Below are 14,827 nucleotides of genomic sequence, written 5' to 3' on the forward strand. Positions count from 1 at the left end.
GAGTTTGGAAGGTACGAGGTGAGCTGTTGGTGGAAATAAAGATGTGGGGACAGGTCATGATTTGTGCTGTGGTAACTCTTTTTGTAGAACAATTGCATGCAAAAGGCAAAAGACTGAGGTTTAATTTCCAGTCCAGAACACAGTGTTAATCTGCCAGAAAGTTTCATTCATTATATATATTTATAATCTATTTTCACATTAACGAGTGGTCTCTAACAGTCCATACATCTACATTTATACTCTGCAAGCCACCCAACGATGTGTGCCACTGTCATAACCTCCCTTTCCTGTTCCAGCCACATATGGTTCACGGGAAGAACGACTGCCGGAAAGCCTCCATGTGTGCTCGAATCTGTCTAATTTTACATTCGTGATCTCCTTGGGAGGTATAAGTAGGGGGAAGCAATATATTTGATACCTCATCCAGAATCCAGAAAGGAGCCCTCTCGAAACCTGGACAGCAAGCTACACTGCGATGCAGAGCGCCTCTCTTGCAGAGTCTGCCACTTGAGTTTGCTAAATATCTCTGTAACGCTATCACACTTACCAAATAACCCTGTGACGAAATGCGCCGCTCTTCTTTGGGTCTTCTCTGTCTCCTCAGTCAACCCGAACTGGTACGGATTCCACACTGATGAGCAATACTCAAGTATAGGTTGAACGAGTGTTTTGTAAGCCACTTCCTTTGTTGATGGCCTATATTTTCTAAGGACTCCCCCAATGAATCTCAACCTGGCACCCGCCTTACCAACAATTAATTTTATATGATCATTCCACATTCCATACACATACTCCCAGATATTTTACAGAAGTAACTGCTACCAGTGTTTGTTCCCCTATCGTATAATCATACAATAAAGGATCCTTCTTTCTATGTATTCGCAGTACATTACATTTGTCTATGTTAAGGGTCAGTTGCCACTCCCTGCACCAAGTGCCTATCCGCTGCAGATCTTCCTGTATTTCGCTGCAATTTTCTAATGCTACAACTTCTCTGTATGCTACAGCATCAACCGCGAAGAGCCGTATGGAACTTCCAACACTATCTTCTAGGTCATTTATATCTATTGTGAAAAGCAATGGTCCCATAATACTCCCCTGTGGCACGCCAGAGGTTACTTTGATGTCTGTAGACATCTCTCCATTGAGAACAACATGCTGTGTTCTGTTTGCTAAAAACTCTTCAATCCAGCCACACAGCTGGTCTGATATTCCATAGGCTCTTACTTTGTTTATCAGGCGACAGTGCGGAACTCTATCGAACGCCTTCCGGAAGTAAAGGAAAATGGCATCTACCTGGGAGCCTGTATCTAATATTTTCTGGGTCTCATGAACAAATAAAGTGAGTTGGGTCTCACACGATTGCTGTTTCCGGAATCCATGTTGATTCCTACAGAGTAGATTCTGGGTTTTCAGAAAAACAAGTTCTAAAATTCTACAACAGATCGATGTCAGAGATATAGGCTTATAGTTTTGCAAATCTGCTCGATGACCCTTCTTGAAAACTGGAACTACCTGTGCTCTTTTCCAATCACTTGGAACCTTCTGTTCCTCTAGAGGCTTGCGATACACAGTTGTTAGAAGGGGGGTAAGTTCTTTCGCGTACTCTGTGTAGAATCGAATTGGTATCCCGTCAGGTCCAGTGGACTATCCTCTGTTGCCTGATTTCAGTTGCTTTTCTATTCCTTGGACACTTATTTCGATGTCAGCCATTTTTTCGTTTGTGCGAGGATTTAGAGAAGGAACTGCAGTGCGGTCTTCCTCTGTGAAACAGCTTTGGAAAAAGGTGTTTAGTATTTCAGCTTTACGCGTGTCATCTTCTGTTTCAATGCCATCATCATCCCGGAGTGTCTGGATATGCTGTTTAGATCCACTTACTGATTTAACGTAAGACCAGAACTTCCTAGGATTTTCTGTCAAGCTGGTACATAGAATTTTACTTTCGAATTCACTGAACGTTTCACGCATAGCCCTCCTTATGCAAACTTTGACATTGTTTAGCTTCTGTTTGTCTGAGAGGTTTTGGCTGCGTTTAAACTTGCAGTGAAGCTCTCTTTGCTTTCGCAGTAGTTTTTTACTACAGAATGGAATTGAGACAGTAAAACTGTTTCGTTACTCTGAAGCTGTGAACACATTGATAATTTTTGGACCCTTGTCAGCCACTCATCCAAGTGAAATATCGAAATAACTATGATCATTAATGAAATGATGAGCACTTCACCATGAAGCTGATGTGTAAAGCTAGAAGTAAAACAATTTTTTTTTTTACCAAATACTTTCTGTAAAATTACATGAGAGAGACTGCAGTGGTAATGCAGCACACTATGATATTGTACTCATAATGGCACTCCTGCATATTGACTAGCAGATCATCTGCATTCTCTATGTGCACCCATAGGTGTGTATATGTGCACTGGACAATGCAGTGATTCGATACGCAGACTTCTCTCACCAAGAGTCCATGGCCAGTCTGGTCTTGTGCTATGCTCAGAACTGTGAGGTGTGACAGAAGTAAATGTCTTATTCCACTGAATAACAATACAGATGTATCTGTTCTTGTTATCATCTTCCTGGCTATGCCTTTATTAGGGTATCATTTCATGCTGGCATAATACTAGTGGCAGAGCCTTCCTTCCTTGCACTCTGGAGTAATATAGCTATCCACATACGTACCTTCACTTTCCTTCCTTGCACTCTGGAGTAATATAGCTATCCACATATGTACCTTCACTTATTATTATTATTTAGATTTGTGACTTTGATGAGTGTCAGAGACAGATTGGTTTTGAACACAGTGGAACTTCTTCTTTGTACAGAGTAACAGAAAAGGGTCTTATTTTTATTTCTTTTAGACACAGTCACAGAACACAGTCACAATCAATATCCGTTTTGACCCTACATCAGCAACTTCAGTATCCATAAGTCACAGGTGTATGTAGATTCTGAAAATGGTCAATGTATGGCCAAAACTGGTAATGGTTGTAATTATATCTTGTGACTGTGCCTAAATAAAATAGAACTAAGAGTACTTTTTGTTACTGCTGTACAAAGATATTGTTTCATAGTGTTGAAAACTAAGCCATGCCAGTCTGAACCTGTTTCTCCCTTCAGACACAAGGCATGGACTGGCGGGAAATCGTTTGGCTTGTCTGTGTCTGCTATTGGAAGAAGATAGTGGATCTTGTCATTTTTCCTAACTAATCTATAAGAATTTTCATTGATCACATAAGTCCTGAAACTCATACACAAGCAGGACCAGAAAAGATTTAGGAGAATAAATTCTGCTGAAGATATGCTGTATGCTCACAAACATGTTTTTACTTGAAGGAGGCGAGAGCTGCACCTGATCCACTGGTACAGAAGAGATCATTGCAGCTGGAAACAGATGATGTTGCTGCTAAGAAAGTAAAGCTCACCTCTGAAACATTGACTGAAATGTTGAAAAAATCTACAACTCCATGGTGGGACATACCATATGAGGAACAGGTAATTGGATGGTCAGTTATTTTGATTGTATCAGTTACAGAAAACTTGCCCAGTAGTTACTTTTCACATCATAGTTTTGAAGCGTCACTGCTAAGTGTGAATAATTCATGTCTTTTTTTATTTTCAAGGAATCATTTTATATTTTTAATGCTTGTTGTACCAGAATGTCTCACTTTCAGGACCTGCAGTCCCCTTTGACTCATCAGAAGCCATTTCATCTTCTCAGCCCTTCCCTCTACCTCTACCCGCCCTTCCCCTCCACTCCTCCCTTACAATTACTTTGTGAGCTTGTGATTGACTAACATGGAACCCCAACCCTTTGCATAATATTTCCCTTTCTTCTGTACTGTAAGTTTAACTTCTGACTGCCTGATACTCTGCCACGGGCCACAGCCAGTGACAGCCACAGTAAGAACATAAGAGGGAGCAGGGGGATGCCATGTTGTGGGTTGGTCAGCGTAGCTGATTCTGTAATAATGTAAATTTGTTGGTGAGGATGGTACAAACAACTGGGAGAGAAGGCGGGGCGTGGGGACTCAACTTTAGTGTGCGGGGTGTGCTGTGTACCAATGCAAAAGCAGTTGCAGTGCTGTGGCATGAGTGGATATGCATGTTCACAATACACCAATTTTCTGTGCTTGTGTCTGAGTTAATTCATGAAGTTAACCACGAATCAGTTTGTGGATGTTACGTAATCAGTTGCACATCATATGCTTATGCTTCATTGTAAAATTTATTTCATTTCTTGTTTATATGAACTTTTTTATGTTTTTGTCAAAATATTTGAAAATAAGTATGACAGAAGCCAAAAATATATTGCAGCACGTGTGCTGATCAAGCAGTACATTCATGGTAAAGATGGTGGTTCTCTGCTCCAAAACTACAAAGAAAATGCCACAAAAATTGTAGTGAAATAAGTGACTTGTGAGTCAACAGTGTATGAGACTGTGACTGCTGTCATCATCTGACTTACCCAAGTAGTCGTATATTTGCTTCAGCAGTTGATGAAGTGTGAGCGGGTGCATCTGGAAAAAATTGTTTTGTCACGTTTCATACCAAAAACATCCAAACAGATTTCATGGTGTGAGCCAGTTGAGCCATTTGATATGCCACCATCAGCAACTTCTCCACTTGTGATTAGGTGATCATTCATGATAATTTCTTTCACTTTTTCTGTGTTTTCATATGTTGTTGATGTGCTGGGTTGTCCAGAATGTCATCATCATCATTATCATCATCATCATCATCATCATAGCCATTTTGGAAATGCTTGTGCCATATTTAAGCCCTGGCTTTGCTTATAGCAGACTCGCCAAAAGCAGTATTCAACATTTCTAAAGTTTATTACATTTTATTCCATTTTTATAGCAAAATTTTCTGATCCATTTTTAAAACAAATCAGTGATCACCACTCATAAGCAAACACATATAACCTTCTTGACAACTGATGACATACATTTCAGAAATGTTGACCAACACCACAATGAAACACCACATGAATTAGACCTATACTACCTGTGAAATTACAAAATTCCCGATATTTTTTGTAACACCTCATATTTAATATAGAATATCCATCACTCTACCTGATTGCAGTAAGACCTTCAGTACAATAAAAATATTTCAGCATCCTGAGTGTATCATGATTGGCTTGTACGTCATCTAGTACACAAGCACAGTTTGATTGCTTTCGTATCTCAAAGTAATACACAGGTCTTGTAATTCCTTTTTGAGACTCTCCTTAATTGAAGGAATATGGGACCAATGGAGCAACATCCTCAGCATTGTTTCACTAAGACTGATGGTGATGTCTTGGATCAAGGAAGTGAAGTTCAGTTGGGGCAGATTTGTCTTAGGTGCTATGTCTTGACTAGCACTTCAAGAAAAACTGTTTTTCCTTACATTCTAGTAAGGGGAATTTTGTGCTGGTATGAATCATATTAACCACAGAAAACAAGAAAGTTCTTACCTTTATGTGTGACAGTATTACAAAAAACATAGAAACATATTGATTGCTGTATACTTGGTTCCAGTTTCTTTGTTTCAAGACATCATGCATTTGGAATCACATTTACTTGTGATGGAGGTTACCTTCAGTCACCCCACTTGATTGCTTGTTCAGTGATTAGGAGGTCCATTGATATCAGAACAGTTAGGAAAAGATTTGTGAATTTTTATTGGATTAATGTCTTGTGTCATTGCCAAGGGGGAGACTCTGTTAAAAGTGAGCATGGTGGCGGTGGCTTTTCACTACCTGACATTAAGAGTGTGAAAAGTCATGGAACAGTAACACACACTTATACATGTGCCAAGTGAAACAACTTTTAAGGCATTTAATCTGCTGGTATGGAGATATTATGATCATCTTGTCTGTTGGTATCAGAGGTATGAAATCTGTTTAAAAAATTCGTGGTAGCGCATAAAAGTGGACTGCAAAGTGTATATGTGAGTGAGAATGACTGTAGCAGCCACTTACAGAGAGTCAGGGCATGTATGTGATCACTGCATTAGCATCTAATTTTGGGTAAAGCTAGAAAATTCATTTTCAGAGAATATGAAGATGATTTTAGAAGTAATGAGTTGAGACTACCATGAATAATGATATGAGACAGATGTCCAAGATGTCTGAGAATCAGTTGAAAATTGTCCACACTCTAGACAACAACAATAAAGTAGACCTGTGGAAAATATTGAATGCACATTACATAAAATCAGCAAGGACTGCTGACTGACAGACCAAGAACTAGAACACCAATAAAGAAGGGTCTCCGTACGAATGTAGCTTGTATTGTATTTTATTTTAATACTTTAGGTTTAAGATTACTGTTTGAATAATTCAATAGTGAAGACCAAATTTGAAACATATCACAGTAGAAATAAACATCTTGTGTGATTGTGACAGCTAAACATTTATGCGAATAAACTAGCTGGAACTTAATTATTCTCTGATAAATGTGTGCAGTGCATAGACATTGTGTCGATAGGTGAACCGGAAGCTGGAAAGCATGCGCCAGTTGCTCACGCGTCTGGGCCGTGATATGGTACGCTGTAACCCAGCACTGGGTGCATGGCTGAAGAAGCAGCAAAGTATGTACAGTGGATTGCCATGTGAGCTGCTTGGTTGTCGTTCTTCTCCTCAACAGGACAGCTACCGCAATAAATGTGAATTCACCATTGGTATGTTCCTTTTATATTTATTTTTCCTATTCACATTGCTGAAACTATGATGATGATTATGTTGTTAATTTGCCAACTAATATAATTGTTTATTAAGGGGTAACAATGGTTCTTCCAGGGCTGCAAGCTGTTGTTGGGAATTATAATTTGTTTATACTGTAGAACCTTACTGTTACATTCCTGGAATTAATGTTTTCACACTGTTTATGACATTTTCTGCCAGTCCTGTCAAATTTTCTATGTTCAAAATGTTGATTCCCAGCCCCACTTTTGCATCTTCATAATTATAAATATCGGACCATTTACACTTTATGAAATGACATTAATGGAGGGAACCTGTTGTAAGTACAGGATAGCATTTTTACCTTTTTGAAACACCAGGAAGTTTTAAATTTTCTTATTGTTAGTGGAGGTAACTTTTCCTCTCCATCACTATTTGCCTTTAACATCATCATACTTTCTTTACTTTTTTGTTAACATCTTTGGCATTGTTATTACTTAACAGAATATGTCTTTGCAGAAAGTAAATTATATAAGATGTCAGTTTCAACGGGACTGAAAATACGAGGTGCATTCAAGTTCTAAGGCCTCCAATTTTTTTTCTCCGGACTGGAAAGAGATAGAAACATGCGCATTGTTTTAAAATGAGGCCGCGTTCATTGTCAATACATCCCAGAGATGGCAGCACCGTACGGCAGATGGAATTTTACCGCCAGCGGCGAGAATGAGAACTGTTTTAAATACTTAAAAATGGCGATGTTTTCCTTACTTGAGCAGTGTGCAATCATTCGTTTTCTGAATTTGCGTGGTGTGAAACCAATTGAAATTCATTGACAGTTGAAGGAGACATGTGGTGATGGAGTTATGGATGTGTCGAAAGTGCGTTTGTGGGTGCGATAGTTTAATGAAGGCAGAACATCATGTGACAACAAACCGAAACAACCTCGGGCTCGCACAAGCCGGTCTGACGACATGATCGAGAAAGTGGAGAGAATTGTTTTTGGGGATCGCCAAATGACTGTTGAACAGATCGCCTCCAGAGTTGGCATTTCTGTGGGTTTTGTGCACACAATCCTGCATGACGACCTGAAAATGCGAAAAGTGTCATCCAGGTGGGTGCCACGAATGCTGACGGACGACCACATGGCTGCCCGTGTGGCATGTTGCCAAGCAATGTTGACGCGCAACGACAGTATGAATGGGACTTTCTTTTCGTCGGTTGTGACAATGGATGAGACGTGGATGCCATTTTTCAATCCAGAAACAAAGCGCCAGTCAGCTCAATGGAAGCACACAGATTCACCGCCACCAAAAAAATTTCGGGTAACCGCCAGTGCTGAAAAAATGATGGTGTACATGTTCTGGGACAGCGAGGGCGTAATCCTTACCCATTGCGTTCCAAAGGGCACTACGGTAACAGGTGCATCCTACGAAAATGTTTTGAAGAACAAATTCCTTCCTGCACTGCAACAAAAACGTCCGGGAAGGGCTGCGTGTGTGCTGTTTCACCAAGACAACGCACCCGCACATCGAGCTAACGTTACGCAACAGTTTCTTCGTGATAACAACTTTGAAGTGATTCCTCATGCTCCCTACTCACCTGACCTGGCTCCTAGTGACTTTTGGCTTTGTCCAACAATGAAAGACACTCTCCGTGCCCACACATTCACCAGCCGTGCTGCTATTGCCTCAGCGATTTTCCAGTGGTCAAAACAGACTCCTAAAGAAGCCTTCGCCGCTGCCATGGAATCATGGCGTCAGCGTTGTGAAAAATGTGTACGTCTGCAGGGCGATTACGTCGAGAAGTAACGTCAGTTTCATCGATTTCGGGTGAGTAGTTAATTAGAAAAAAAATCGGAGGCCTTTGAACTTGAATGCACCTCGTATTTTTGTACTCATAACACTGTATTAGTAGTGATCTTGTAATGTTCTTGCAATAGGTTACTCTTTCTATATCCACAGCCTAACTTTCTTCACTTACACTATGAAACAACAGGTTCTGATGTTATTTAAAATGATCCAACCAGCTTTTCAGTGCTCAGAAATGTTCAGTGCCAATTGTCAATACAGTTCCACAAGCCACAGAATGTTTCTGCAAATAGGACTGCTGTCATTCCTCATTCCTTGAAATCACTTCAAAGGAATTTTTTTCCTCATCATTGAATATAGACGTATGAATGCCCTCCCCCTTTGAATCCAAAATAATTGTTAGCTTCAGCGTTTAAGAATTCTTTCTTATTTTTTAGTATGCTGCACAAAGTAAATAATGCTACATCTGCATTTTCATCTCCATTCATACTCCACAAGACACTGTACAGTGCATGGCAGGAGGTATCTTGTACCAGTGTTTGTCATCCTCTGTCCTGTTCCATTTGCAGAGGGAGCAAGGGTAAAATTACTGCCAGTATGCCTCCGATCAAGCACTAATTTGTCTTATCTTGTCTTTGTGGCCATTACACAACATGCATGTTAGTGACAGTAGAATCACTTTGCAGTCAACAACAAACTCCAGTTCCATAAGTTATCTCAATAGAGTTTTGTGAAAAGAACATTGTCTTTCATCTACATCTACATCTACATCTACATGGATACTCTGCAAATCACATTCAGGTGCCTGGCAGAGAGTTCATCGAACCACTTTCACAATTCTCTATTATTCCATTCTCGTATAGCGCGCAGAAAGAATGAACACCTATATCTTTCCGTACGAGCTCTGATTTCCCTTATTTTATTGTGGTGATCGTTCCTCCTTATGTAGGTCAGTGTCAACAAAATATTTTCGCATTCGGAGGAGAAAGTTGGTGATTGGAATCTCGTGAGAAGATTCCATTGCAACAAAAAACGCTTTTCTTTTAATGATTTCCAGCCCAAATCCTGTATCATTTCTGTGATACTCTCTGCCATATTTCATGATAATACAAAATGTGCTGCCTTTCTTTGAACTTTTTCGATGTACTCTATCAGCCCTATCTGGTAAGGATCCCACACCGCACAGCTGTATTCTAAAAGAGGACAGACAAGCATAGTGAAGGCAGTCTCCTTAGTAGGTGTGTTACATTTTCTAAGTGTCCTGCCAATAAAACGCAGTCTTGGGTTAGTCTTCCCCACAACATTTTCTATGCGTTCCTTCCAATTTAAGTTGTTCGTAACTCTAATACCTAGGTATTTAGTTGAATTTACGACTTTTAGATTAGACTTATTTATCATGTAACCAAAGTTTAACGAGTTCCTTTTAGCACTCATGTGGATGACCTCACACTTTTCATTATTTAGGGTCAAATGCCACTTTTTGCACCATTCAGATATCTTTTCTAAATCGTTTTGCAGTTTGTTTTGATCTTCTGATGACTTAATTAGTCGATAAATGCCTGCTTCATATGGAAACAACTGAAGACAGTTGCTCTGATTGTCTCCAAAATCATTTATATAGATAAGGAACAGCAAAGGTCATATAACACTACCTTGGGGAATGCCAGAAATCACTTCTGTTGTACTCAATGACTTTCCGTCAATTACTACGAACTGTGACCTCTCTGACAGGAAATCACAAATCCAGTCACATAACTGAGACGATATTCCATAAGCACACAATTTCACTACGAGCCACTTGTGTGGTACAGTGTGAAAAGCTTTCTGGAAATCCAGAAATACGGAATCGATCTGAAATCCCTCATCAATAGCACTCAACACTTCATGTAGATTAAGAGCTAGTTGTGTATCACAGGAATGATGTTTTCTAAACCCATGTTGACTGTGTGTCAATAGACCGTTTTCTTCGATGTAATTCGTAATGTTTGAACACAATATATGATCTAAAATCCTGGTGCATATAGACGTTAACGATATGGGCCTGTAATTTAGTGGATTACTCCTACTACCTTTCTTGAATATTGGTGTGACCTGTGCAACTTTCCAGTCCTTGGGTATGGATCTTTCATCAAGTGAACGGTTGCATATGATTGTTAAGTAGGGAGCTAATGCATCAGTATACTCCAAAAGGAACCTAATTGGTATACAGTCTCGACCAGAAGACTTGCTTTTATTAAGTGATTTAAGGTGCTTCACTACTCCGAGGATATTTACTTCTACGTTACTCATGTTGGCAGCTGTTCTCAATTCGAATTCTGGAATATTTACTTTGTCTTCTTTTGTGATTTTCTGCCGGGTTTCGAGACAAAGTTTCATTGTGGAAACTGTTATAGGCATCTTGCATTGAAGTCCATGCTACATTTCGAGCTTCTGTAAAAGATCACCAATCTTGGGGTTTTTGCATCTGTTTAAATTTGGCTTGTTTGTTTCATTGTTTCTGCAACAGTGTTCTAACCCGTTTTCCTCCAGGTAATCCCACTTAAAAATAACTTTATTAAACACACATTGTGTACATATGGTTACAACTGAGTTAGGCTTTCACCAGTCTTTCATTAATGTGCTTAGTGGTTGAAATATGCTCTGTCTGGGGAATGGCTTGTTGCGTAATTTACAAGTGTAGTCCCTCCTGAGGTCATGATACGATCCCTTCTGGCATATCGTCCAGGGGAAGCCATGAGTGGAAAAATGTGTACATGTGGTGGAGTTGGAAGTTCAGTCCTTTTCAGATATCTCAATTCATTGCTTCTGTTTCCAAGATTTGCTTTGGTACCTTCCTGACTTTGTTTTGTCTCTCCTCGATGACAGTTTTGTACGTATCCTTCCGTTTCTGGAAGATTGAAGCATTGTTCAGTATCTCCTACCTTCCCAACTCCACAGAACTTCTCCTGCATACCTTGTGGGTTTAGCATTCATGGATGAAAGGATATTATGGAAACATGGCTTAGCAACCACCTCGAGGATTGTTTCCAGAATGAATTCTCACTCTTCAGCAGAGTGTGCACTGATTTGATACTTTTTGTTTTTTGGCAGATTAAAATTGTGTGCTAGACTGGGATGTGAAATGGGGAAGTTGTACTGGCGGAAGTAAAGCTGTGAGAACAGAGTGAATCTTTTTTTAGTGTATGTGTGTGTGTGTGTGGGGGGGGGGGGGGGGGGGTCGCGGGCATGAGAGAGAGAGAGAGAGAGAGAGAGAGAGAGAGAGAGAGAGAGAGAGAGAGAGAGAGAGAGAGAGAGATGCTGTTTTCATGACCTCACAGTAGTGTAGAAAGAATTATTATTAATGACATGATAACTCTTCTGTGTCGCAATGTAGTTACAACAATAATGACAATAATAATAAGGTGCCTAGTTTACACGACGACACTAGGTTGCAAGCAACTGCACTACAGGCCACTGCGCATGCACGCTGTGCATTTGCGCAACTTGTTGGTGAAACTAAACACTTTCGGCGTGTTCCAACTTTGGCAACACTAGTTGCATGAGTTTTTGAGGTTATGTGTGTTCGTAGAGTGTAGACAAACTGAAATATGAAGTGGGGAATGGGAAATAATGTTAGCTTTTTGGATATCTATGCTTTGCATAGGTGTTTGTGGGATTTCAGTGATGCTGATTACAAAAATAAGCAACATATTGCTGCCGCTGAGACCATCATATGCGATCATATCATAGGTGGTTTGACAACATCTGAGCTGCAGGGCAAAATTTATTGAGTTAGGAACACATATACAACTGAATTAAGAAAAATACAAGCAAGTGTAATTCTAGTTGTGGCAATGGTCTCGTCTACAAGACTAAAATACCATCGTTCGAGTTGGCTAACTCTTTTTGTTAAGGAATATTGTTGACAGGAGGGAAGGCTATACAAATTCAAGAAACTGCATTCTTTATTCAATATTCATCTCTTTAAAATGTTGCTGCAGTGCTCCCCATTCACATATTTTAGAATTTTGAAATATTGTCACTGTTGAGATCCATCTTCCAGAGAGAAGTTTGCAAACCATTCTCTTCTTAATGCGGCCTGGTTTGAATAATTATTACTGTAAATGTTAATAATTATTACTGTTAATGTCAGTAATTGTTGGTGTTACTGAAAAAGCGTCATCACCAACTAAAACCGCATCTTATAGCATGCTGAGTGTTCTCGATTGTAATGCACACAATATGATATGTAATTTCAGCTCTGGCGACAGTGCTTTATGCTCTACATACCTTTATTCCGTATTGCATAATTAACTCTATTTAGAAGAAACGTGTACAGTTTGATGACAGTCTAAGATAATTAAAAGAACTTCTTGGATCTTCCATCACAAATTATTTCAGCAAGGATGCTGAGCAACCAAGCTGATGTCTTTTCTTCATCCAGTCATGAATCAAAACACATTTCTTATTATTTTTGCTTATGCAGCGATTCCACGCAACAAGCTTCAACTTCATAACAGCCCATGCAATGTGCAGGTGCCAAAACTTTCATTTCAGATACGACTTGGCGACCCACAAAACAATGAAACTGAAGTGTATATTGGTGTTGCCGTGTCTACAGTCGTGTATGAAACCACTTGCATGCAACTCATTCCACAGAACGAGTGGTGCAACCCAATGTTGTTGTTTAAACTAGGCTTACTAGTAATAATAATAATAATAATAATAATAATAATAATAATAATAATAATGCACTTCAAATCAAATACCATAGGTAATTGTTGCAGTTGACATTGCCCATTACACTCTTTATGTTCCAGTTTTGCTTGTAGAAAAAATTCTGTATTTTGATACAGTTAGTCACACATTGTAAAATACTCCTATTTTGAGCAACAGGGCATAATATATGTGAGAGGAGTGATAATCAAAATAACTTACTTGAGAACTGTCATTGATCTCAACAGACTGATTAGTATCTGTTAATAAAATTATCCTCAAGAGGTAGACCCTTATTGCTTGTTCAGAAAATTGTAAAACTGTGCTTTTGTAATATATTACAAAGTGTTGTATTACTGTAGAATATTAGAAGGGACTGCACCACGGAGTTAGATACTACTGCCTGATGCCGTGTATGTTTGTCTCCAAAATTCCCAAACTATAGGGCATTAGATACAGACCATGTGTGCATAGTATCTTCAGAAATTTTTTTCTTGCAAAGGATATCTACAGGGTGATTATAATTAAAGTCTTAGCTCCGAAAATGCTGTAAAAAGAGAACCGCTGCTTAGGATGTCAGCGAGTTCGAATGGAATGTTATTGAGGAAGAGAGAAACATCATCGGGGATGCTTACATTGGATAGCAGTGTAAGCATCATAGTTAGTGTTAGTGTTTTTTAACGTCCCGTCGACAAAGAGGTCATTAGAGACGGAGCGCAAGTTTGGGTGAGGGAAGGATGGGGAAGGAAATCGGCCGTGCCCTTTTCAAAGGAACCATCCCGGCATTTGCCTGAAACGATTTAGGGAAATCACGGAAAACCTAAATCAGGATGGCTGGAGACGGGATTGAACCGTCGTCCTCCCGAACGCAAGTAAGCATCATAACATAAATGGATTTGGCTACAAATGACAGACAGATCACAATACAACAGCTATGGTGAGAACTGCACATTAGATCAAGCATACCATGCTGTATAAACACACAAGTTTGGCATTCAACAGTTGTGGCACTGTTATGTATGAAGTCCATCCTCCACACCATTGCTGTACCACTCGCATGTGAAAAATTGGGCCAAAAGCTACATAAAAAACAACAATGATATTGGTTTTTAATTGTCCTAGGACCAAAAACTGCACAAAAAGCAACAATGAATTTAGTTTTTGTTGTTCTGAGGGTGAAAACTGCATAAAAAGCAACAACAAAATAGGTTTTTAATTGTTGTGAAACTTGCACAAGACATGTTCGGTGCCCTTTCCATTGTTTTCTGCCACAAGTTTAAATTGAGAAACAGCATGTTCCAAAGCAGAGTGTGTCAGGGGTCACATTCAGAATGTGGTGGACAATGTGTGCCTTCAATTCAGCTATGTTTGTAATTGGAGCAGATAACCCCACAGCCAGAAGTCACACAGATTAAGATCAGTTGATCTGGACAGTCAGGCTATAGGTAAGTGACAGCTGATAATTCTAGCATTTCCAAAATGCCTCTGCAACAGCTGCTTCACTCATTGTACAAAGTATGGAGCAGCTCATTGTTACAAAAAAATGATGCTACAACACATCCTCGCTGTTGGAATGATGTTCATGCACAAAAGACCCTCATAGTGTTTAAGAGTGATGTTATGGGCAAGGTACCAGCTGACTTGAAGAACTCCAAATCTT

At 39.6% G+C, this 14,827-nt stretch overlaps 1 protein-coding gene across 3 annotated transcripts in view; it reads left to right on the top strand.

The window, feature by feature from the left end:
* The window catches only part of LOC126201052 (tRNA (uracil-5-)-methyltransferase homolog A-like), a 102,119-nt gene that overhangs the window by 50,948 nt on the left and 36,344 nt on the right, over nt 1–14,827 (top strand). For all 3 annotated transcript variants that reach the window (XM_049936757.1, XM_049936758.1, XM_049936759.1), the window contains 2 exons: nt 3,328–3,486; nt 6,471–6,663. In XM_049936757.1, coding sequence (XP_049792714.1) covers nt 3,328–3,486; nt 6,471–6,663 — 352 coding nt within the window. The remainder of the gene's footprint in view (nt 1–3,327; nt 3,487–6,470; nt 6,664–14,827) is intronic.

This window comes from Schistocerca nitens, chromosome 1, assembly GCF_023898315.1.
Source record: "Schistocerca nitens isolate TAMUIC-IGC-003100 chromosome 1, iqSchNite1.1, whole genome shotgun sequence".
NCBI lineage: Eukaryota > Metazoa > Arthropoda > Insecta > Orthoptera > Acrididae > Schistocerca > Schistocerca nitens.